General features: G+C 35.5%; 1 protein-coding gene across 1 annotated transcript; it reads left to right on the forward strand.

Annotated features, from left to right (window-relative positions):
* Positions 1-8,003: 8,003 nt before the first annotated feature.
* Positions 8,004-11,237, forward strand: LOC142640569 (heterogeneous nuclear ribonucleoprotein 1). The gene is made up of 6 exons (XM_075814730.1): positions 8,004-8,178; positions 8,357-8,397; positions 8,829-8,992; positions 9,676-9,775; positions 9,870-10,039; positions 10,355-11,237. Exons 1-6 carry the CDS (start codon positions 8,123-8,125, stop codon positions 10,865-10,867), a joined length of 1,044 nt encoding a protein of 347 aa, XP_075670845.1. The 5' UTR covers positions 8,004-8,122; the 3' UTR covers positions 10,868-11,237.
* Positions 11,238-25,318: the final 14,081 nt, after the last annotated feature.

The raw sequence follows: 25,318 nt of genomic DNA on the forward strand, positions 1-25,318 counted from the left end.
CAACTTTGAACACATTCTACTTTCACTTTTTGCATGATATTAGAAGATTATGAAATATAAAAAATAAAATTGAAAACCATTGTTCTAAGTATTCTCATTTTTATCAACTACCAATATTCGATGAGCATAAACCAATCCTCATCACCACCATATATTCCTTGCTTTTCATGAGTAGGTTTTTTTTTTTTTCAAAAGAAGAACTCAAATGTTCATTTCTTTTAAGAGCTAACTGATTATTCTTCATCTTAAAAGATGGAATGAGCTAAGATATTCCCTCGTTTTGGAATAAGAATCATCAGCTAGCGTAGCTAGTGACAAAAGATCAATGGTTTGCTCCATAGTACTTTGAAGCGTCATTATTGGAGTTCCATTGACTTTCCTTTATAACATACTTAAAGTATAGTGCAATAACTTTCACTGTCCACCACATTTTGGGTCCTCAAAAAAATGTTTCATGTGTCATATGACATCTAGATATGATTCCTATTCCAACTACGTCTACATGTACTTTTTCTAGTTTTTCTCCCTAGTTTCTTATTAAGGGAACCTAACATTATTCCATCCTAAGATCTTTTTGCAAAAATTGTACCTTGAACATGATAGGTATCAAATTGTATCTTACATAATGTCTTGCAAATTGAGGAATAGCCTTTCTAGAGACTAGAAAGTAGAATCTTTTACCCTCTTTGTATTTAGAAAAATGAGAAATGATATTCATGAAGTATAGTTTACAATAATTATACAAATGCTGATAATATATTTTTTTCAAAATTGAAAACGACGGGATTTTGATATTTCTACAAGCAATATCTTATTAAAGACTCAAAGTTATTACTCAGCAAATAATTATTTCTTAATTATTAATTAAATAAAGGATAAGATCAATTCAGACATCATTTTTTTAGTTATTATAGAACAAACATAATTTAAGTGGTCGAATTACCCTCTGTTTTTTCGGGTTAAGCCTTTGCCAATGTAGAGTTACAACAATTGTTCATGTCCCATGTATACAAGGTTGTCAAAATCGGGATCTTACGTAGGATTCTATATTATTTTAGAAAGAAACAAAAAATGTACATTGGTATAATTACATAAATTATAAATTCATTTATATAATTACTATACTTCACTACATCCATTTGTAAGTATCATTTAAAGAGGCCAAAAACCTCAAAATGTGACACTCTATTAGGATATATTTTTTTTTATTTGTGTCCAACTGACACTCTCTCTACATTAGAGTGAAAAAATTTGGTCTATTGAGATTTTATTTTTCATTTGGGTCTAATTGAGTCTTCTGTCAAGTTAAAGAAGATTACAAGAAACTAAGGTCGTTTGGAATCATCAGAATTGTACAATCCTACCAATTCTGAATGTTTGCAAAAACCCTTGAAAGATCTAAATCGTTTTGGGCAGGTGGGATTATAAAATGGTAGGGTCGTAAAATCCAAATCGGGATTTTGACAACCATACATGTATATTTACTTTATGCAAAATATATAATAGTGATCAACTGCCCCTCATGCGGATTGGTAGGGTACATAAAGGAAAGGGGTTCGAGGCATTAGGATTTCTAACCAAATATATATGTGTGTGTGTGTATATATATATATGCAATTTAAAGAAGAAAAATAAAAGGTTCACATTATTCAACCAAAAATATAGAAATTGAACATCATGAAACGATATAGAATATATTGTGATAAAATTTGTAAATAAAAAATTGCAAACTGTTACGGATATTCATTCATTTAATAAACCAATATAAAATATTAGAGTAAATACCAAAGACAGATTATATTTTATTTTATTTTCAGAAATAAATTTCCTTGGACTATTGTTATATATAGTATTGAATTACCAATTACTTTCTATTTAAAAAATTTCATTTCTATCTTTTAAAAAAAAATATTTGCTTCTATGAAATCTACTACCTTTCTCTCTCAAGAAAGAAGTTAAGATCCAAATCAAAGTTGTCAATATTATACCAAAAATCATTTCAGCTTGGTTAGAAAAATGAAATATTTTGGTATCGATGCACCGTTTTGAGATTACCACAATTGTATATATAGAGGTTATTTTGTGAACGAGTGTATGTGTCTTATAGTGAATATAACTTTTTTTTGTTTTGTTAGAATCATGTTACACATAGCGTAGCCAAAGGTCTTATAGTTGAATTAGCACCTCCCCATGTACAAAGTGCTTAGAGGTATAGGAGGGAAAGGGTTCAAACTGCGGGGTTAGCAGTATGCTATAATTATTTCTCAAAAAAAAAAGTTACACATAGTGTAACTCTTTATAATGCTAGATCAGTCAATAACATTCTATTTGATTAATAGTTTGAAAGAAATTCTTAATATGTAGTTATGCACCCAAAAAATTCTTAATATGTCGTGCCTGAGTTTTTAAAGATAGTTGAGAAGAAGGATTATTGATTAGTTAAAGCAACATTAAAGTTAAACTTCAGCTAGTCTAAGAGTGTGGGATACCAAGTAGAAAAAAGTCTAGGGATTGTGGACATCCAAGCATTTAGAGCACTTGCATCAGAATTTGTATGTAATATAAAAAGTGTAACATTTTAGTCAATCAAGCCCAAAAATCACCCACATTAGGTCATGCAAAGTTGTATAAAAATACATGGTTGCTACAATCTACGTGTAAATTTACACTAACACTATTTATTTTGCATTTAGTTTTTTATTCTTTCTTTACCTATCCAAAGGATGAAGAAAAAAAAAAAGTAAATGGTGGTTGTTATGTATGAAGAAACAAAATCATTTTAAAAAATTAATAATTTAATTAAATTTAAAGTAAAATAGATAATCTAATGCAAGGTGTTTTGAAAAGGGAGTTTGTAAAATAGAAAAAAAATAAGTTCTTCTACTAAAATAAACATAAATTATTGCATGAGATTATGCGAATACTCTAAAGATAATCAAAAGATTTATTTAACTTTAGCAACAATAATGAGGGGTGCTATGGATGAGTTCTCAAAAATTATCTTGCTTTGATACCTCAAAATTCGATCATAGACAAGATAGGTTAATATAGCAAATTGTTTAACCCCTGTCTTTTACTTTTTCAGAACCAAGGTATTTAGGATTGATGCATTTGATCCAATCCATTGTGATTTTATGGAAACTGGGGATCAATCCAAGTGTCACACATGGGGATGACAATGTGCATGTTTGGCCTTTAGGGGAGATGGTTGTGGCATTGTGAACAAGAAAATGAAAATGAAAATGAAAAAAAAAAAAGTGGCGTTTTAAGGTTCAAGAGATGGATGATTATCGGTTAAAAAAGGTACAATGATGGTGAGGAGGTTGTGCATTAATTATTCATTTAATGCGCACCTCGAGCAGTTAGTGCACACGCTACTCATCGTCATCTTACCTTATTTAACAAATAATGCTAGTCATCCATCTTTCAAACCCTAAAAAGTAAAACGCTATGTTGTTGTTGTTGTTTGTTGGTTTTTTTTTTTTCATTTTCTTGCTCACATCCGCCTCCCAAAGGCCAAACACACACATCATCATTTTCGTCTATTATGCTACAGTTATGAAATGAAAACAAAGAACCCTAAAACCACACCAGAGTGAGAACAAAGAGGTGAAATATGCATCAAATCCAGGCCAAAATGGGTAAATGCCTCTTTTTAGAAATTTTTTTTAGCAATTTGTCACTCTTTTGAAACTATTTAGCAAAATGCCCCTATTTTGAAATTCGATTTTAACAAAATCAAGTTATGTATAAAACTCAATATCTTCATAATCAAGTTCTATGTTTTTTTTTAAGTATAACTTGACATTAGCCACATCAAGTTCCACTTAAATTTTCAAAAAAAATTTAAGTGAGAAAATATGTATAGAAATCGATATTGCTAATTCCAAATTCCATTTGTAACTCGATTTTGTTAATATCAAATTTAAAAAACAAGGGCATTTTACTAGATAGTTTCACAATAGGGACATTTTGCTAAATTTTTTTCCAAAAATGGACATTTTCTCATTTTGGCCTCAAATCCAATCCAATAATTGAATGAAGAACTTTGAAGGTGGCAATATATCTTTTTTTTATTTGTTATTTATATATCTAAAAATCATATGTCATAATATTACAGTTTAAGAAAATAATTAAATTTAAATATTTGGTTTCTTTCACTAATTTACACATGCATATTCCAAGTTTGTAAATGATATAGAAATTTATAAATAACCAACTGTTTAGGTCCAAAATATCACAAGTATTGTGTTGAGGCCCAAAACATTACAAATATTGAGATCTAAAACCCAAGGGGGGGGGGGGCTCAAAGAAAGGCAAGGTCCAATCCGCCAATCAAGGCCTACTTAAAACAAGCAAGATGAGGCCTAAACCCATGAATGGGCAAGTTTTGGGCCTTAAAAAGAAAGGAAAAGAAAAAAAGGAAGTTCAGCCCAGCTTTGTAAGGAAAATTTCCTAGGGAGCCCAGAAAGGGAATAGATCAGGATACCTTAAGACTCTTAGAAACTTGGGATCCTCAGGAAATGTAGAAAGGGATCAACTGGGATTAGGATAGCTCAAGGGAGCATGCTTATGGACACAAGGAATGAAGATAGGCATGTCCCATCAGCCGCCTATGGTTCAGAAAAGGGCTGATGACTTAGGAATTAGCACTTCATGAAAAGAAGCTTGGTGCTTTGGGAAATGCAGGAAGGTGGACCATGAAGGAAGGTGGTTGGAGATCTTTCAGCCTGCCAGAGAGGAATCTACCCATTTAGAGAAAATGACAAAAGGTGAAACAACCAAAAAAGTGGGTTTGAAAATGAGCATCTAGAAGTTTTGGGAAGAGAAGATTGAAAGTCAGCTTTTAGGACTCCCTAAAAGAGGAAGGTCAGATGGGGACTTTTTGGGGGGAAACCTCAAAAAGGGAAAATAGTGAGAAAAATAAGGAAGGGATCAACCACCAATATTGCTAACACAACATTGGTTTTAGTACCCAGGACAACAAATAAAGGAAATCAGTGGTACACCAAAAACACTAAGAAGAAACTATAAAAGGGGGGAAGCCATCAGCAAAAACCAGTTGGCAAGAGAGAATTAAAGCAAAAAGATGATGTGAAAAACTTCTTTAGAATTCAAAAAAGGAGAAAAGAGGGAAAACATTGTGAGGGATTATGAGACAGGCACTAGAGGATACACTTGGATTAAAAGGAATTTAAACTTCACAAGTCTTAAAAGCCTACAAAGAGCTATCTAAGTTTGTAAATTTTGAACTTATTTGAATCTTGTAACATATCCCAGTGGAGAAAGGACCCAGTGTACTAAAACTCAAAAAATAATGAAATATTATTTATCATTCTGAGGATCCCTAATGTCCTTGTTTGTTTGTTTGTTTGTTTGTTTGTTTTTTAAATTTCTTTACAGTTCCTCAGCCATTTACTTTATAAGATGTATATATTTGCATATATGAATATGTATGTGTTGTAGGATTCACGTTTTGTGCACAACTTGGTTCATAATTAGCCCAATATAGCTGCAGTGAACCAAGCCTAGTCTACCAAACAATAAGTATAAGGCCCAAGATTCTTGTTTCTACTTGGGTTTGGGTACTGTCCGAAAAAAAGAATCCACACCAACTAAATCATATAAGTTTATAGTACTTCAACAAGGAATAAATTTTAGTTTTTTTCTTTAAATCAATGTAACTAAAATTATTGAATAAAAAGTATGAAAGAAAGACAAAGTAGTATTAAAAAAAACTTTTTTATTCTAAACAAAATATAACTAGTCCGTAAGGAGTTTATTTAAATTAATGCCTAGTGTTAAACTTTGACAAATTCTTAGGAACACTCCAACTTAAGCCAAAATCCATCATAATGATTTGAATTTGGATAAAGTTTGACTACGAATTTGACAAATAGGAAAAAATGTGATAGCTTCTTATCAATTACTTATAAAGATAAAGAAATAAAATTTTCTCGCAAATAGTTTCTCTAACAAAAAATTTAAAGTCTTTTGATAGGTTATATCTGTAGAGAGGAAACAACCTTTCCAAACGGCACAGTTCCATTTGTGAAATGTTTGGTGAGTGAGTGTCGATGAATAACACCAAACTGTCAAAGCCATTATGTCATTGTTCCTTGTTTGTTTAGAAATAATCTATATGTGGTTTACACCCTCACAGTATTTCACGTCTATGGAACCAACATAATTGAGAACATTTGGGAATTATTAGCAAGCAAGGCTAGAAAAGAGATTTTTCCTTTTTCTTTCTTTGATCAAGCAAAGATTTTATGTTGTTTACAGCAAATATTGATGAATATGTTAAGAAAGACTAAAAATAATGCGTCATTTACAAATTAATGGGAGGCAAAAGGTCAAAAAGGTTTGTAACTAATCAACTAGTACTTCCTTGTGTTTTTAGCATAAACGTCTAGGGTCTGTACCTCTCTTCCAACTATAGATTTATTAACATGTTGAGAAGCTAGCATTCGAAAAACTAACAAAACCACCATCACCACCACTGCCACCATCACCAACATCATCTAGCCTCTCCCAATTGTGTCAACCTCTACACCTTGTCTTCTCACTCCTCCACCATTCATTTCTCCATCAACCATCGCTTGCCAACGATGCATCTAGGCTTGTTTGGCGTATCTTCCAGGAGAACGTTGGTTATGGTAGTGGAAGTTACCACACTATTTTGTTTCCCTTGAATTAGCTCAATATGCATAGATTTGCAATGACCAGCTCAATGATTTGGAAGTCCAAATCTGATCTAGGATTTTAATAGTTCAAAAGCAACATAGTTTGATTGGCACAATAGTATGACGAAGTTCTAAGTCAACTTAGGTGGCACCTAAGGAGATAGAACTAAGTCGACTTGGTTGAATTAAGGTTCATGTGTAATAGAATCGAGCCAGGATTTTTTTTTTTAAAGGTCCAATTAATAGATGTTTTTATGAAAATTATTAATAAACAATTATGAAAGTTTAAACACCACGTACTTTCATGGGAAAATATAAAAAGCCGTAAAAAATATTACTGTTTTTTTTTTTTTCTTTTTTCATAAAAAGTTCCTAAAAACATTTCTTAAAATTATGGTGTTTTCTATGTGTTATTGGGTTTACTTGAGCATTCGAGGTCACAAGTCACTTCAAGTTTGGAGGAGGCCCAATTATTTCTTGAAATGGTCTCTATTTCTTGGTGATATCGAATTGATAGCAAATTGATTTGGACGCAATAGAGACGTGAGAGTTAGAAAGATGCATGTGAGCTTTTGATAGAATGTGAACAAATATGAGTTCACAATTTTTTTTTTTTTTTTTTTACCTTTTTTTTCCCAATTAGCCAAACATATTTATAATTTTGAAAAAAAAAAATATTTTTTTATTTTCATTCTTAATAACAAGTTTTTGAAAAACAAAATAAAACAAAAAATAGTTAACAAACCATTTTTTTATTATTGAAAATAGTTAATAAACATGAACTTACATTTCGTACATGAGTGGAACTAAAATAACATGACACAAAGAGTTTGAATTATTAACATTGATATTTACAATAAAGACATCTAATATTTAAAATCCACTAAACTCTTGAATTATAGAAAAAAAAAAAAAAGCAACTTGTCAATACAGGGCCTTTGTGATACTGTTGTTTAAATATCATAACATATATTTTCGCAATACTTTTTCATTCATACATATTTTCACAACACTTAAACAATGTTACTAAAATTCTCCAACCAAATTGCCCATATTTATTTATTGTATTCTACTCTAGAACCCTGAATAACTCAAGAAAGAAAAAAAGAAAAAAAAAACTAAAAAAAGGTTGAGTATGCGGCAAACAAAAGAAGTCGGCAAGCTGGTTTTTGCTCTTTAATTTGGGGGTAAAAATGTAAAATAAAAGTCGGTGGGACAGCGTAGCTACTTGTATATGCTCTTCAATTCAGGGGTAAAATAGACATTTCACAATAAAAATCATCTTTTTATATTCTCCACTCACGTTCCCTTCAAAAACCCTAACCATCTCTTCTTTCTCTCTCACAAATCCAAAACCCAATCTCAAATCAAAATCAAAATCAAAATCAAAATCCCTCACAAAATTTTCTCAGGAAAATCCAACGAATCAAACTGCTATGGGTTCGAAATCCAGGGCCGATAATCCACACTCCGGCGATGGTGCCAGCCCCGGGTTTGTATCTTTTTCTCTCTTGATTTTCTGTTTGGTTTCCGAGAAAATTGGTGGGAAAAATAGAAGCTGGATGCCAAATTTTGAATCTTTTTCTGATTTCGTATCTGGGTTTTGATCTGTTTTTTGTGGGGTTGCTCCGACTTTTTGTGATATTCGTTTGTTTTTTTGTGAAACGCAGGAAGATCTTCATTGGAGGATTGCACAAAGAGACAAGCTTTGGTAAGCTTAAGTATTTAATGGATATGTTTTATTTTAGGGAACAATTTCAATTGTAAAAGGTTTCAGTTTTAAAGTTGGTTTTATATTTATTATGCTTGTATTATAAATTTTTTTATACCTTTTTACTTGTGTTGAGGTTTAAGTTGCGTCAATTGGCTGATTTCTTTAGTTTACTTAAATATTTGAATGCGCATATAACTGAATCATAGATTTGCTATGGAAATTTATGCTTTGTGTGTTAGTTGATTAAGAAGTTTTGCTTCTTTTGGTTAGTCTATTTGAGTTGCTTCAATTGAGTTACAGTTGTGTTGCATGGCTTAGATGTGGGTAGCACTTAAGTGAACTGGGAATTTTGTTTGTGAATGTAATCCTATTGCTGATTTGTTCTGTTCTTTTATGCCTTGTGTTGGCTGTGTCTTTGGAACTATTAGGGGCTTTTAGGAGTTACTTTGAGAAATATGGAGAAATAACAGATGCAGTGATAATGAGAGATCGGTATACTAATCAGCCTAGGGGTTTTGGGTTCGTCACTTATGCTGATCCTTCAGTAGTTGACAAGGTCATTGAAGACACCCATATCATCAATGGCAAACAGGTAATAGGGTCACTGTAATTCGTTTCTTCCATTTAAGCTCTGCAGTTAATTCTCTTAGTGAACATATAGAACACATCATTGTTTCTTTGTAAAAGAAAATACTATATTATGGTTTTTAAATTAGCAGAAAATTTGCACTTAAATTTCCCTTAGATTTCTCATTAGCTCAACTGAGGCCAGGTTCGAAGTTATAGGATGCTAAATAATTTGGTGGATTCAAAAGTATTTGTAATTTAAAAATTCTAAGTCTCATCTTATCTCTTGCCTGATTCCTTAGAAACCCTGCACTGCAGGGTATTTGGTATTAGTTATATTTCTGATCTGCTAAACTCTATTTATTAATTGTATTAGGTGGTAACCTGCCAGCCATTTTCATTTGTGGCATGGAAATATGTAGATTTCATGATATCTTGATGCACAACACGGATAACTTAAATTCTTACATCCCTTTTCTCTCTTTAAAAAAAAAATTTCCTCCTGTATTCTATGCATCGTTTTATATAGAGTTAAAGAGATTTGTTATTCCCCTATAAACAGGATCTTCAAATTCACTGACTATAATATAACTCATGTAAGCACCAGTCTGTATGCCATTCATGATGTCTGAATTGCCTGTATTGGATATGATTTGTAAATTTTTATAAGAAAATTTGAGTTTCACTAATCAAGTTAAATTGGAGCAGGTTGAGATAAAGAGGACCATTCCCAAGGGCCAAGGGCAGTCAAAGGATTTTAAAACAAAGAAGATATTTGTTGGTGGGATTCCATCAGCAGTCACTGAAGGTAGGGCTTTTTAAGTTATGTTGTTTTTTTTGTCTTGTTTGGGATTGTTGTCTACTTGTGTCAAAGTTTGATGCATTTGGCGTTTTGTCTTCAGATGAGTTGAAGAATTTCTTTTCCAAGTATGGGAAGGTGGTGGAACACCAGATTATACGTGATCATGAAACTCATCGTTCCCGAGGCTTTGGATTTGTTATTTTTGACAATGATGAAGTTGTAGATGAAATGTTAACAAAGGGAAATATGATTGATATGGCTGGTACCCAGGTGAGCTTGTTTAAGTGTACACAAAGAAATCTGCATGTAAACCAATTCCTCTTTATCATGGAGCATGCATCATTGCATTCTCCATTTATACTTGTGACATACATTTTAAGGTTTACAATTTCCTCTTTTTTGAGGTATTTAATCAAAGACCATTTTTGTAATTTGCTTCTAAATTTATATTTAATCAAAGAAACTGTTGTAGTCATTTGTTACTAATTTTAGATGGAGGTTGTTACAGGTATAGATCTTCTCGGGAAAGGGCTATCATGTTAGTTATGCAGCAGAACCTAGGTTAACTAAGTTGCTTTGTTGTAGGTGGAGATCAAGAAAGCTGAACCAAAGAAAGCCTCAAACCCACCACCTGCTCCAGCATATGGTAGCAACTCTAGGTCTCGTTCTTTCAATGATGGCTTTGGTGGTTTTGGCAATTCTTATGGAGGTTTTGATGGAGGGTTTGGTCCAGGTCCCTATAGGACTCCAGGAAGTCTTGGCAGTAGGCTTGGTGGTGGATATGGTTATGGCGGTGGTAGTGGCGAATATGGTGGTGGTTATGGGGGTTTTGGAGCCAGTAGCTTAGGTGGCTACCGTAGTGAATCTTCACTTGGTTATTCTAGTCGCTTTGCACCCTATGGTGGCGGTTTTGGTGGCAGTTATGGAAGTGGTTTAGGTGGATATGGTCGAGGGAGTGAAGGCTATGGAAGTTATGGAAGTTCAGGCTATGGTGCTGGTTATGACTCCGGGCCTGGCGCTAGTTATGGTGGAGCAGGTGGGCTGTATGGAAGGGGAGGCTATAGTGGCACTAGTCGCTACCATCCCTATGCGAGGTAGAATTGAAAGCCACTAGTATCTTCCCTATGCGAGGTAGAAATGAAGAGGTTTTCATGCAGTTGCTTAATCCTTGCCCTAGAAGTTTCACACAGGCTCCTCTAGTTTTGTTTCTCCTGCATTCATAGGCACTTTCTCACAACTACTAAAGGCTATTACGACTAGTGGGGAAGCTTTGTAAGATTGGAAGAGTTTTTATTAGACTTTCTTCTATTGTATGGTTTAGACAAACTTATAGATTGCTTCAGAGTAGTGCTTGGTGTCTACTATGGCTGTCATATTTTAGTATAATTTCATTTTAGCATGTTATGTAGACTATTAGACTATAGCTTACTTATGTGGTATTTGTTATCAGCTACTTTAGTTTGATCTAGATAGGTGTTCTTTGTGTTTTAATATTTGCTTAGCCTGTTAATTTACTTTAGCATTTGGATCTTTTAGAGTGTTTTAAGTAGTTAGAAATTTCCCTCTTTATGGCTTAGTTTGGCTTTTCCAGGATCTTGTTCTGGCATAGGCAGAGATTAGATGCAGTGAGTAATTGCAATTTGTCATAAACTAAGATTTTATTTGAGTTGCGTTGTGCGATTATTGTTCTTTATTCAATTAAGTGTGCTGTTGGTGGGTAGAGAAGTTAGGTGTTACCCTTGTAGTAGCAAAACAGGCATGTGTTAGAATTCCATTTGTGTAATACAGTTCAAACCAAAACTCTGTGGGGACACCCATTATACATGCAGATTGCTGAGCTAATGTCTTCAATTTTTGGTTGTGCGCTCAAATGTGGTGTCAATTGGATAACTTTTATGTAAGGCAATCTTATGGGTAAACTACTTACTGCACCATTTAAGTGGGGACTCCAAATATGACTTGGAAATCTGTTGTTTTCATCTTTGTTTTTTTTCTTCTATTTATTCGTTATCCTTACACATAAAGCAAAGTTATTTTCTGCTCATGTAAAATACTTTTGTGTTTGCTAGCTGAGAAGGGGATGATTACACTAAACACAACTAATGGTTGATCTTTTAATCTGTAATTTTAGGGGTAAAACTTATGTATTATTCTTACATACTGCACTTTAGGTTTTCTATTAAATCTATTAAATTTAACCATGTGATTGCATTTACCAATGAATCACTTTATTTATTATCGAATTTAATTGTTTTTGAAAAAGATAACATCAGTTTTGTTGTGTTGATGACTAACAATGTAGTTGTTTTCAATTTGGAAGCATCTGAAACCTAAGTTTTACCCTAATTCTAGTATATTAACCTCCATTTTGTATTTATTTTAATGAGAAACAGTGGTCTGATAGCACATGGAATTATTATAATTTACTGATCAGCCCAATACTTATGCCACTAATTTATTCACTTTCATCATTGTGCAAAGAAGCTGTTAAATTTCGTGTGGCATAAAGCCTCAAACCAAATTGATAGACATTGAAAATAAGGTGAACATGGCCAACATAATCATTCTATTTCTGCACTGTTGATTTTTACCGGTTTTCATGTTTATAAATTTGCAGCGTTCTTTCTAAATCCTGAATTTGATGGAGAGGATTAATTTCATAGATCAGATTTAGTAGTTTTCTTTTGCCTAAGGTGTACGAGGTTCACCTTTGGTGTCTAAATTTTAGTTCACGACTCTCGAGTGATTTATTTGAGTTTAAAGTGGTCGCTTTTACTCCCAGATAAACTTGAAAGGATCGAAAAGTAATTGATTTTAGTCCTTATGGAGTGCTTGACAATTTTAGAGGCCAATTTTTGAGAAGCAATAACCAAGGGGCCGTTTGGTAACGTTGTTCTAGTAATGTCGTTTGTATTTTTTTGAAATATGCGTAGGGTAAAAAGTGTGAAAATGCGTGTAACATTGTTTAAAAACTGAAGACATGTTAAACAACTCTACCAAGCAGGCCTAACTCTTCTTAGGTTTGTAATTTACTACATCTAAAGATTCTAAACTAAATATCTGATATGTATATTGGTTTCATTCTACGAGGTAACATTGCTCTCTTCCTTCAATATTAATTTAAGAAAATTAAAATAGTTGCCAGCAAATATTTAGGGGGTGTTTGGTACATGATTTTAAATAACAATTTTTAGTTTTTAAATAACATTATATGTATTTTCACATACTTTTTTACCTATACATATTTCTAAAAAAAACTTTTTAAATTTGAAAATTGTTGTTTAAACACATGTATCAAAATAAAATAAAAAAAAATTTGAAGCAAACCATTAGGTTCAATTGTTACCATGCTTACCCCTATGGTTTGCACAGTCACACGGTACTCTAAAACTTATAAATTAATTAACCTATTGCACAATCAATTGGTAAAATATCTAAAAATTGACTAATGTCTCAATTAGATGATAAAAAACTATTATCATAAGCGGACTCATAGATTAAAACATAGATTAAAACATCTTTCAAAAGAATAAAAAATAAAACTTCTTTAATAAGCCTTTTGAGAAGATGTTACTATATTTTTTTATTAAATAGATTATTTTTTGCTGTCTTTATTGTTCATGTCTTGCCGTTATTGACTTCATTATCCACAATCTCTACCATCAATAACAGTCGCCATTGTCCGCCCAAAACGTTATCATTATCATTTTTGAATTAATTTAGACTGTACAAAGCGGGGAAAATTCAGCAATTTTCAAATTATCACATCAGAATTTAGTGACCAATATTAAATTTACAAGTGTCACTAAAATAATTACATATAACACTAAAGAATAAACCAAATGGTGCTATGTGTAATGTAAGTTGACATTACATTGGTCGATTAAAAATTCGCACATGTTACTTGGATTCACAAGATAAAATAAGTCCCTCCAATCAAATTGGGATACTTATATCTGATAATTATTGGTGTGACTTAAAAAGTCTTCAAATATGAAGAACATTAAAAGAACAAGGAGTTTCCAGCAAGCAAATAACTAGAGATTTGTCGTACTTTTTGATGTAAAGATGGTTCAACTTTGTTTTCTGATAAAAGCGGTTAAGAATTTTTTTTTTTAAAATGCTTATTTTTATATTTTATCTATGGAAAGTGGATAATATTTTGTATTCAAATCAATCATTCAAACACATAATTCTTGTTAACCAAAGGATGTCTCAAAGAGATTGAAGTAGAGGATTATTCTTTCTATAAAAAATATAAAACAAAAAACTCATTTATTCATAAGTACAAATTCATATTTATGTATCAATTTAAATAGTTTGCTTTTCAAACTTGGGATTTTGTGTTTACAATGATCTATAATTATGTAACTTCAAAATGTAACAAGCATATTTTGTTACTTGAAAAAATTACGAAAATACGACTAAGGCAATTACCTTTTATGTCTATAATTATAAAATTGGAAAAACAAAATCTAAATGTAACTTGAGCTAACAAGACGATGGAAAATGGTCATTCTTAGATGGGAATCTAAATAGAATTGTATGCACATAGTTATTAAATCCGAACCGGAGGTTGATTTGGTCTATGAATTGGGTCATTGGTTCACTGGTTCAACCAGTGGGTTAATGGTTGAATCACAAGGTCAAATAAAAAGATTTTAAAAATTATGTGTATATATATATATATATATATATATATATAAGGCAAAACTTAGATACAGTATCTTATGTACGGTACCTTAGGTACCCCTTTTAAAATTAAAACACCTGTCCACTTACTTAACAGTGAAACCAGTGTTAATTCTCTGTCTATTTCTTTTCTTTTCTTTCCCCTGTTACTAACTCTTACTCCCGCGAAAAACCTCAAAACACAAACCCAGCTCCGAACATTCTCTCTCTCCCTCTCTTTTAAGAAATCATAACATAATATGTAAATTAACCAAAAAAAAAGTATATGCCTAAATTAAACTTGCTATTATAATTCAAAATCAATGTTTCACAAGTAACAGCATTAAAAATTCTATAAAATTCACAAGCAAAATAAACCAATGTTATAAGATTGCAACATAGTTTTTGCTAAATAAAATTTTATTACATGCCTTTAAATTCTACATATTAAAAAGAAAAAAAAAAGAAAAAGAAAAAGCAAATCTCATACTACGTAAATAAAGGAAGAGGAAAAAAGATTTAAACTTAAATCAATAAACAAATAAAACACAAAAAAAATTGTAAACAAAAGAAGAGAAAATAAGGTTTAAACAATAAACTATATAACACATACTGATATACTCATACCTGTGTGCTAATTAGCTACGTGAAATTAAAAAGTGATTTGTTCATAGTAGAAAATTGATGCATAATTGCAAGTTTGGGGAACTGAAACTGTGAAAAGTGATGGGTAGAGTAGTGCGAATCAATAGAGAAGTGATAGAACGATGCATTTTTTATTTAAATTAACATATTATCACACATTAAACAATAAAGAAGTTAATGGGATGGACCTATTAATGTAATTTTGCATAATTCACAAACTCAGTTGGGTCACATGGTTTGCATAAAACCTGCTAGGTTTTACCGTTTTTAACCAGGTCTTGTGCACATCCGATTCAATTGATGACCTAGATTAGTCTATGTGCTGGGTCACCAGGTTACTGGTCCGACTGGCTGGGTCAGGCCGAGTTAATAACACTGTCGTCACTGCGTACATGGTCTTTGCCTAGAAATAACAATGATAAAAAAATTAAAACTCAAACAGTATTCTATTCCTTATTTATAAAAATACAAGTATATAGAATTGAAAAAAATTTATGTCTAGAATATTGTATTAGGATGAGGACTTTTTACTAATTCCATTGGGATGAGGGCTTTTTACTAATGCCTGTGCGCTTTATTGGCATCCAGATCGCAACGTGGGTAATATTTAGGGGCTGTTTGTTTGTTTTTTTTTTTTCATCACTTTTCACTCAATTTTTGTCATTTATCACTCATCACTTAAAATACCCCAATTTTCTAAACCCCACCCGTTTGGCAACTGTTTTCACTTCACATCACTCAAATATTCCAACCTTTTTGTGGGTCCCATACCTGAGCTAAGTGTCAGACCCTTCTATTTTTTCTAGTTTTTTCTTCTTTCTTTCTTTCTTTCTTTCTGACTCTTCACAACGGTGCTTCTTCTCTCTTCTCAGAGCATCTCCAATGGCTTCTTTAAAGCCAATTTTAGAGAGAAAACACCCTGAAACCCTCTCCAACAGCTTCTCCAACTCTATTTTTTAGATTAGAATTGCTACAGTGCTTCTCTACAAGTAGAGAACATTGTAGCGTTTATTGTTCACACTTCAAATGTTTTTTTCTATTATAATAATTAGCTATTAAATAAAAAAATGTTGGAAGATGTGTAGTTGTTAAAAAAAGAATAAATTGTATTTGAAGGAATAATATTTAAATGAGATGGAGAAAATGATAGAGAATCTGTTGGAAATTGTATTCGAAAAAGTAGGTTAGTAAAAGCTAAACATCACTGTTCACTGTCCAAACAATACAAAAATTTAGATAAGTTGCTGGAGATGCTCTTAGCCAAACTCCAACAACCTCCTTTACTCCTCTCATCCACCTCTAACCTAAAATAAATTTGCTCCATTTTTTTTACTTTTTCTCTTCCTCATCATCTCTCAAGTGGTACATTTGGAGTTTCATTTCTTCACATCCGAAGAAAAGGTGTCTTATTCGAAGAACCCCAGCCCAGTCGAAACCCATCAAACACTGAGAAGCCTAGTCGAAACTGAGCCACTCTTCTGATCTCTCCATTGCTTAGCTCATGAATTTTCTGCCAAAGACTTTGCCTAGGTGAGAAGAAAATAATAGATCTGCACCCAAATAATCTATAATAAATTTTGAGTTTGGATTATGGATTTTGATGTTGATCTTGATTGAATTCAAGTGGGTTTGATTTCATATGTTTAGATTTCTAAGTTTAATTTTAGTGGGTTTTGTTTGTTTCTATTTGGTGCTAAATCTAGGTTTTTTGGGAGTTGAAAAAATTTGGGTTTTTTGGGCGCCATGGAGTGTAGCGAAGACCAAAAATATTCTGTGATGAAGAACAAAAAAAAAAAAAAAAAAAAAGAAGAAGAAAGAAAGAAAGAACTGCAGAGCTGAGATCATGAAAGAATATAAAGAATAGCATATTTTTGCTTGGAATTAATTGCCCAGCTGAGATCATTAGGTAACTATATAAAGCCATGGAAAGCAAGTAAGTGGACACATTCATATTACAATACACAAATCATATTAGAACGTAACTGAGCACAATACCCAGTACCCACATAAAAATTGCAATGCACTCTTTACTCCACAGAGACAAAAAAAAAAAAAAGAGCTTACAACGGAGATATTTTTTTTCGTGATGATCTCAGAAAAGAAAGAGGAAAAGAGATGGTTTGAAGGATGGGCTCTGTTAATGGCAGATGGGTATGGAGAGAAGAGAGTGGCTTGGGAAGAGAAGAGGAAGATGAAAAAAAGAAAAAGAAAAAAGATGGTCTGAAGGATGAGAGAGTCGTTGGTAGTCAATGAGCTGGCAACGAAAAGACAAGACATAGAAAACGAGGGCCACCATGTGAATATATTTACAAAAATGCCATCATAACTAGGCCTGTCTAACAAAACCGCAAACCCAACCCACCCGACTAAACCGACCGGACCGAAATTGGCAACTGCCCGACCTAGCTACCTGGCAGTCAACAGCGAGTCCTTGGCCAAACCGATTCTGGCAGGTCGGATGGTGGATCTTTCCTTCCAAAACTCGATCCACTCGACCCAACCGTGTTAGTTGATTTATTTTCTCTAGTCTCCACTCCAGTTCAGACAATCACTTGCTCACCCACCGTTAGTTTCTCTGTCCACTCGCTCTCTTAGTCTCACCTCAGAGTCTCACGCTTTCAATCTCTCTCATGCTCAACAGCCAAAACTATCGCTAGCCAACACCATCGCCGGTCTGAATCTTTAGATCTTTGAACCTCAACCATCGCTGAGCTACAAATCTCCTTCATCGTACCATCGCTGATCTGCAAGTTACACTCTTTATTTCTTTGTTTTCGTCTCATACAAGTTCAGATCTGCTATTATTTCTCTCGATTTCTGTCTGGGTTCTCCAGATTTGTGGTTACTGATATTTGGGTTTGTAGATTTGTTCTTGAGATTTGTGAAATTTGTACCAAATTTCGTCTTTGTTTTTTGTCTTTTCTCTCTATTTCTATCTGGGATCTCCGGATTTGTGGTTACTGATATTTGGGTTTGTAGATTTGTTGTTAAGATTTGTGAAATTTGTGCCAAGTTTCATCTTTGTTTTCTGTCTTTCGGTTGAGTTGGGAAAAAACTGTCATCCGCCCAAGCCCGATTCGATCGACTCGTAGTTTTTCGTGATCAGGGCCGGGTCCACCGTCCTTCAACTCAACAGAGTCGGGTCGGTTCTGGGTTGGGCCTAAACCTGAGCCGACCTAACCCGTGGACACCCCTATTCATAACTCTGTTTCTATATCTTGAAAACACCTAAAATGTGTTTTTAGTTTCTATAATTCATCACTCGAAAATCAGAGAATTGACTGATGGAAACAAAACTTGAAAGCAAATCTAAACAGAGTTTCTCTTCGTAAGTCCCACCATTTTTGAGTTATGAGTGATGGAAACAACAAATCCAAACAGCTCCTTAGTCACTAGAGTTTATTTTTCTTGGTTGTGTCCATTATAATATGTAGATGAAGATGAAGAGATGAACATGTTGAAATTCTTGGAAGAGGAAATGAGAAAATGATGTTTTATTTGTAAGCTTGCAAAATAATACTAAAGCAGAACATGATCAAGTTCAACCGGTTGACACATTCTGTTATTTGCAATAGAGACATTACGGTTCAAACCTTATATTGTCCATTGTAACTTACAAATAAGGTGAGTAATAGCTGGGTTAAACCTTATATCATACTGTATGGTCTTATTGTATGGTATATAAGACAGCCAAATTGAATGGTAAAGGGGCTGAATTGATTGATTATTGCCTTTTTAGTTTTTAGAAAAAGCTTTCATGTGAAGCTAACAAGGCTGGCTATATACAAGTATAAGCAAATCAAGATGAGTTGGGATGGACGGCTAGAGGCCGCAAGACTACCATGGTAAAGCTCGCCTGTTAGCTAACAAAAAATAAGTAGCAATTTCAAACCACAAAAAGAAAATCCATATATCTCAAAGAAAGGAACAAAAAGATTACTATTTATTAGTTTCCTCCAATAACTTATATTTAGATGAATTTTTATATTTATTCTCATCAATTTATTTATCTTTCTATCTGTCTATCTAGATATATAAAACATGAGATAAGATGTCATCTAAATATTGTTACTTATCTTTCTCTGTCTATCTAAATATATAAAACATGAAATAAGATGTCATCTAAATATTGTGTCATGTTAGTGTATAATTGTGATTTTGAGGTGAGCTGCAATTATCTTTTTTTTTTTTTTTTTCGTATCATGCCACAATTATTTTGAATGATGATTGCTTTGACATTAATTGGTAAAACACGTGGATTTGGAATTTAGATAAATCATTAAGTTATATCTTACGATTACAAAAGTGATAAAAACAGAGATACAAGAGATTTATAATTTGTATCTAATAATAAAAATAATTAATCGTTGTAGATCTTTTCAATAGGGGTACCAATTTTTGACAGGAGCTAAGCTTAGAACTACTTCTCAAAGGTTTTAATTTAGAATGCAAACGAACTTCCATTATGAGGGGACATATAGTTTCATTTTAAAATAGCTTGCAAAATATTTCATTATAGCTCATGTACAATACTTTTTTTGTAGTATAACATTTAGCTCTCATTTGGGAGATGGAAAAGGAATGAAATGGTAAGAAATGAAAAGAATGATTTTAAAATATTTCTTCATTTCTCTTGTTTGAGAGTTTTAACATAGAGAATGGAAAATTCATTCCATTATTTGGAATGTTAAGTGAGAAGGAATGAAATTGGTAAAAAGGAAAACTTTTTTTTTTTTTTTTTTTTTTTTTTTTTTCTATTCCCTCAAAATCTCAAATTTTCATTCGCTTCAAAACTGAAGGAATTAGAGGTAATGAAATAAGGTTTATTAAAATTTTTACTAAAACTTTCGAAATACATTAACATTTTTATTTTTTTATACAAATTAACATTTTTATTTTAAAATAGACGTTTAATAGTAATATTATGATTAAACGATTCCATTCATTTCTTTCTATGTTACTCTCAAACAAGGTTTCTTACATTCTATTTATTTTCATTCCTTTATTTAAAACTTTCAAACAAGATTACTTGATTCAATTCTATTAATTTCCGTTACTTAAATGGATTCTATTCTATTGTTTTATGAACTTCCAAACAAAGTGTTAAGTGCATTCACATTAGAGCTTCTAAAATATCTAAAATGTTATTTTAGCGCTTCAAATACCAAAAAACTTGCTCCATTCGATATGCTATATCTAAAAAAAAATTGGCAACTATCTATAGTGATTAGTTACTATTAGTAGATCATTGTAGCTAATTGCTACTAATTTTATATTGGCTTATTTTTCCAATTTTGTCTCTCCTCTCTCCCCTCTTGCCAATCACTCTTGTTTCTCTCCTCTCTCATTCTCATCTCAATCTCTCTTCTCGTCGTTGTGGGTCGTTGCTTGTTGGTGGCTGGGTTGGGTTTGGTGGAGTTGTAGGTTTTGTTGGGTTGTGTGGTGGTTAGTGACTAGGTTTGGTGGAGCTGTGGCTGGATTGGATTGGTGTTTGTGATGTGAGTTTTTGATTTGCTTTTGTGTGGTAGTTATGGTGGTGAGGATTCCAATTTATGGGGGGTTGTGGGTGGCGGTGTTGGTGGTTTTGGGTGGTCAATATGTTTTGCATGTGGTGGGTTGCAATTTATAGGGATTGTGGTGATTGGGGGGTTGCAATTGTGGGTGATATTGACGGTGACTGTGGTTGTGGACTAGTGGGGGTGATTGTTATGGTTGTGGCAGCAAAAACTGGATCCAAGAAATTAAAATCCGTGGACAAGGATCAACTTGACGTCCTACACATTGTGAACCAAGCCCAAAGTCAAAACTCAGCTGTACCACTGAAGGGGATAAAAATAGTAAATGGACGGAAATAGTGAGGATGGATTGACACCATGATTGACCCAGCTATGACGGTTAGGTGTTGCTGAATATCCGTCTTGTATAAATTAATTATGGATGCCACGTGGCATGTCGTTTGATATATTTCAGATAAGCTTTTGCTTTATCCCCACGCAAACGTGTATATTTAGACTTCTTGCGACACACGTTTGAGAAGACTCCTATATGGAAAGGAACTTGAGAAGGAAGTTGTATCCTTAAAGAAAGGTAATTCTACTCACTATAAATACCCCAGAAACCCTAGGTATGAAGGTACGCATAATATTCTTAACTCTAGCACTCTAGGGTTAAAGGAACAAGATTCTAACTTGACCTTCGGAGGGTATTTGGCCGACACCACACCGGTGCTCTCTTCTAGGTCCTTTGTTTTCTTTTTGCAGGTATTGCTTTCGTTTGAGGAGCGCTTGCAACTCACTGGTGATATTTTCGGCATCATCAGTTGGCGCCGTCTGTGGGAAACTAGGAAGAAAATCTGCTGATTATTTCTAGCCTCGCTCTATCCCTGAGACAAAGAGTTGCATGGCACTCACCCGATCGATGGCGACGAACAACAATCAAGGCGACGAACCACGTGCCACCGCTTTGGAAAGGCAGGTCCAAACGCTTGCGGCGGCGGTTGAGCGCCTCACTAAGCAGAATCATGATTTGGAAGAGCAGTTGCGGCAAATAACCGCAAATCAGAGTGCACCACAGGAAGATCAGGAGGGCGCGAGCCCCGAAGGAAGGAATCCGGAAAGACCTGAGGGCAGCAACGCTCCGACTAGACCCGAGCGACAAGAAACCAATCCACCACTTGCTTTAGATACTGTGCCGACTCACATAGCCACCGAGATGCAGGAGATGAGGGAACGTATGGATGCCATGATGAACGCCCTTAAAGGACGAGTATCAAGCAATCTGGACGACCTAGTCCATAGAACGGATTCACCATTCACGGCGTTGGTGAATTCATGCCCCATCCCTTCAAAGTTTAAAATGCCCCATGTGGAAAACTACGACGGATCCAAGGACCCATTGGATCACCTGGAGTCTTTCAGAACACTAATGCATCTTCAGGGTGTACCGGACGAAATCATGTGCAGGGCTTTCCTCACCACTTTGAAAGGGCCTGCGAGGGATTGGTACAGCAAGTTGACGCCTAATTCCATCGGCACTTTTAAGGAATTAGGTGCGCAGTTTGTATCACACTTCATTGGAAGTCATAGGCACAAGAGGTCCATTGCATGTATACTGGGAATTAAACAACGAGAAGGTGAGACATTAAGGTCTTATATAGCCCGCTTTAATAAGGAATCACTCTCGATAGACGAGGCAGACGACAAGACACTTGTGGCAGCATTCACAAACGGGTTACAAGAGGGTAAGTTCCTATTTTCCCTATGTAAGAATGACCCAAAGACTATGTCCGATGTCTATTACAGAGCGACGAAATATATGAACGCGGAGGATGCATTGCTGGCCAGAGAAGACTACAAACCAAAGAAAAGGGAAAGAGAGGAACATATGAAACCAGATAACGGACGAAAAGTGGCTAGAACCAGAGATCGACGGGAAGACCGGAGACCCAAACCGCCTTCAGGGAGGTTCACAAGTTTCACCCCCCTCACGGCCCCAATTGACCAAGTGCTTATGCAAATCAAAGATGAAGGAAGCTTGACATTCCCGGGCAAATTGAAGGGAGATCCGAACAAGAGGCCAAGAGATAGATATTGCCGCTTTCACCGTGACCACGGCCATGATACGACGGATTGTTATGATTTGAAACAACAGATTGAAGCCCTTATAAGGCAAGGAAGGTTGCAAAGGTTTGTGAGGAAGGAAAGAACTGATCAGCCTCAGGAGCAGAATCCTAGACGGGAAAACGAGCGTCCCAGACCACCGGTGGCAGACATACGGATGATAATGGGGGGCAACGCTTCAGTAGGATCGTCCAAGAAGGCCAGAAAGACTTATTTACGGACGGTACAAAGTGTCCAGTCGACGGGGCCTTCATTAGAAAGAATACGGCGAAACGACTCAAGTATCGAGTTTTTTGAAGACGAGGCCCGGCGCCTTCACCACCCCCATGACGACGCGCTTGTGGTTAGCATACAGGTAGGGGACTTCAACGTCCACCGAGTTCTAGTAGACAACGGGAGCTCAGCAGACATCCTTTACTATCCTGCGTTCCAGCAGATGGGGATTGCAAAGGAGCGCCTGATCTCGGCATGCGCGCCCCTCGTCGGCTTTGGGGGAACCCGGGTCCATCCTTTAGGATCCGTCACATTGGCGGTAACGGTAGGAGACTACCCACGACAGATAACTAAAAATGTCTCTTTCCTAGTGGTTGATTGTTCTTCAGCATACAACGCCATACTCGGACGACCTACTCTCAATGCATGGAAAGCCATCACTTCAACCTACCATCTGATGATCAAGTTTCCCACTGAACATGGGGTTGGAGAACTACGCGGAAATCAGATAACTGCACGGGAATGCTATGTGGCCATGATGGAGATGGATGACCATGTACAGACAATGAGCATCGAAGAACAGAGAACAGTGGCAGAACCCGTGGAGACATTGGAAGAAGTCCAATTAGATGATTCAAGGCCCGATCGAACCACCAGGATAGGAACCTCGGTCGACCAAATGATTCGACATACGCTCCTATTGTTCCTTAAAGAAAACCAAGATGTGTTCGCATGGAGCCATGACGACATGCCAGGAATAGATCCAGCAGTCATAGTTCACAAATTGAATGTATCACCTTCCTTCCCCCCAGTCCGACAAAAGAAACGTGTGTTTGCTCCCGAGCGGGATCGAGCCGCAGCAGAGGAAGTGCAGAAGCTACGAGAAGCGGACTTCATACGAGAGGTCTACTACCCAGACTGGCTGGCAAATGTGGTAATGGTCAAAAAGTCAAATGGGAAGTGGAGAATGTGCGTTGATTTCACGGATCTAAATAAAGCGTGCCCCAAAGACAGCTACCCGCTCCCACGTATTGACGCCTTAGTCGACTCTACCGCAAAACATGAGTTGTTAAGCTTCATGGATGCCTTCTCGGGGTACAACCAGATTAAGTTGGAGAAGACAGATCAAGAGAAGACATCATTTGTGACGAGTCAAGGGCTTTTTTGCTACAAGGTGATGCCATTCGGGCTCAAGAATGCAGGAGCCACATACCAACGATTAATGAACAAGATGTTCGAGCACCAGATTGGCCGGAACGTCCAAGTCTACGTAGATGACATGTTGGTAAAAAGCGTAAAGGCGTCGGATCATCTGAGGGACCTCCAGGAGACTTTCAACACTCTTCGAACGTACAAAATGAAGTTGAACCCAAGCAAATGCGCATTCGGAGTAACTGCTGGAAAGTTCTTAGGGTTCATGGTGTCCCAGCGGGGCATTGAGGTCAACCCCGAGAAAGTGAAAGCAATTATGGATCTATCCCCTCCAAGGACGGTGAAGGAAGTGCAAAGCCTGACAGGGAAGATAGCAGCCTTGAATAGGTTTGTATCAAGAGCAACAGACAAGTGTCTCCCTTTCTTCAGGACGCTGAGGAGATCTTTTGAGTGGACGGACGAATGTCAAAAGGCTTTTGAAGAGTTGAAGGCATACCTCTCTGCCCCGCCACTGCTTAGCCCATCTACACCGGGGGAGGAGTTATTCCTGTACCTTGCTGTCTCATCGGCAGCGGTAAGTGCGGCTCTCATTAGAGAGGAAGGGAAGGTACAAAAACCCGTCTACTTTGTAAGCCGGGCGCTACGAGGCGCAGAGGAAAGGTACCCACGGATGGAGAAACTCGCCTTCCCGCTTGTAATTGCAGCCCGAAAACTGAAGCCGTATTTTCAAGCACACGCAATAATAGTCTTAACGGATCAGCCATTGCGGAGAGCAATGAACAATCCTGAAGCCGCCGGACGAATGGCTTTGTGGGCTATCGAGCTAAGTGAGTACGATATCCAATATCAGCCACGAACAGCTGTGAAAGGACAAATATTGGCAGACTTTATTGCGGAATTCACCATACATGAGGAGAAGGGGGCAGCAGAGAAGCCCACATGGAGAATTCACACAGACGGATCCTCCAATAAGCATGCAGGAGGAGTCAGAGTTGTACTCCACACCCCGGAAGGGGATAAGATTGAATGTATGATCCGTCTGGACTTCCCTACTACGAATAATGAAGCAGAGTATGAGGCCTTGATGGCGGGATTGGAGCTTGCAATAGCGGCTGGAGCCAGGAAGGCAGTGGTCTACTCCGATTCCCAAATCGTAGCTAGCCAATTTAATGGGAGTTATGATTGTAGGAGTGAACGAATGAGGAAGTACCTCGAGGAAGTGAAGGGTCGAACTAGTGACCTCCAATTC

This window comes from Castanea sativa, chromosome 6 (genome assembly GCF_040712315.1).
Source record: "Castanea sativa cultivar Marrone di Chiusa Pesio chromosome 6, ASM4071231v1".
Taxonomy (NCBI): Eukaryota; Viridiplantae; Streptophyta; class Magnoliopsida; order Fagales; family Fagaceae; genus Castanea; species Castanea sativa.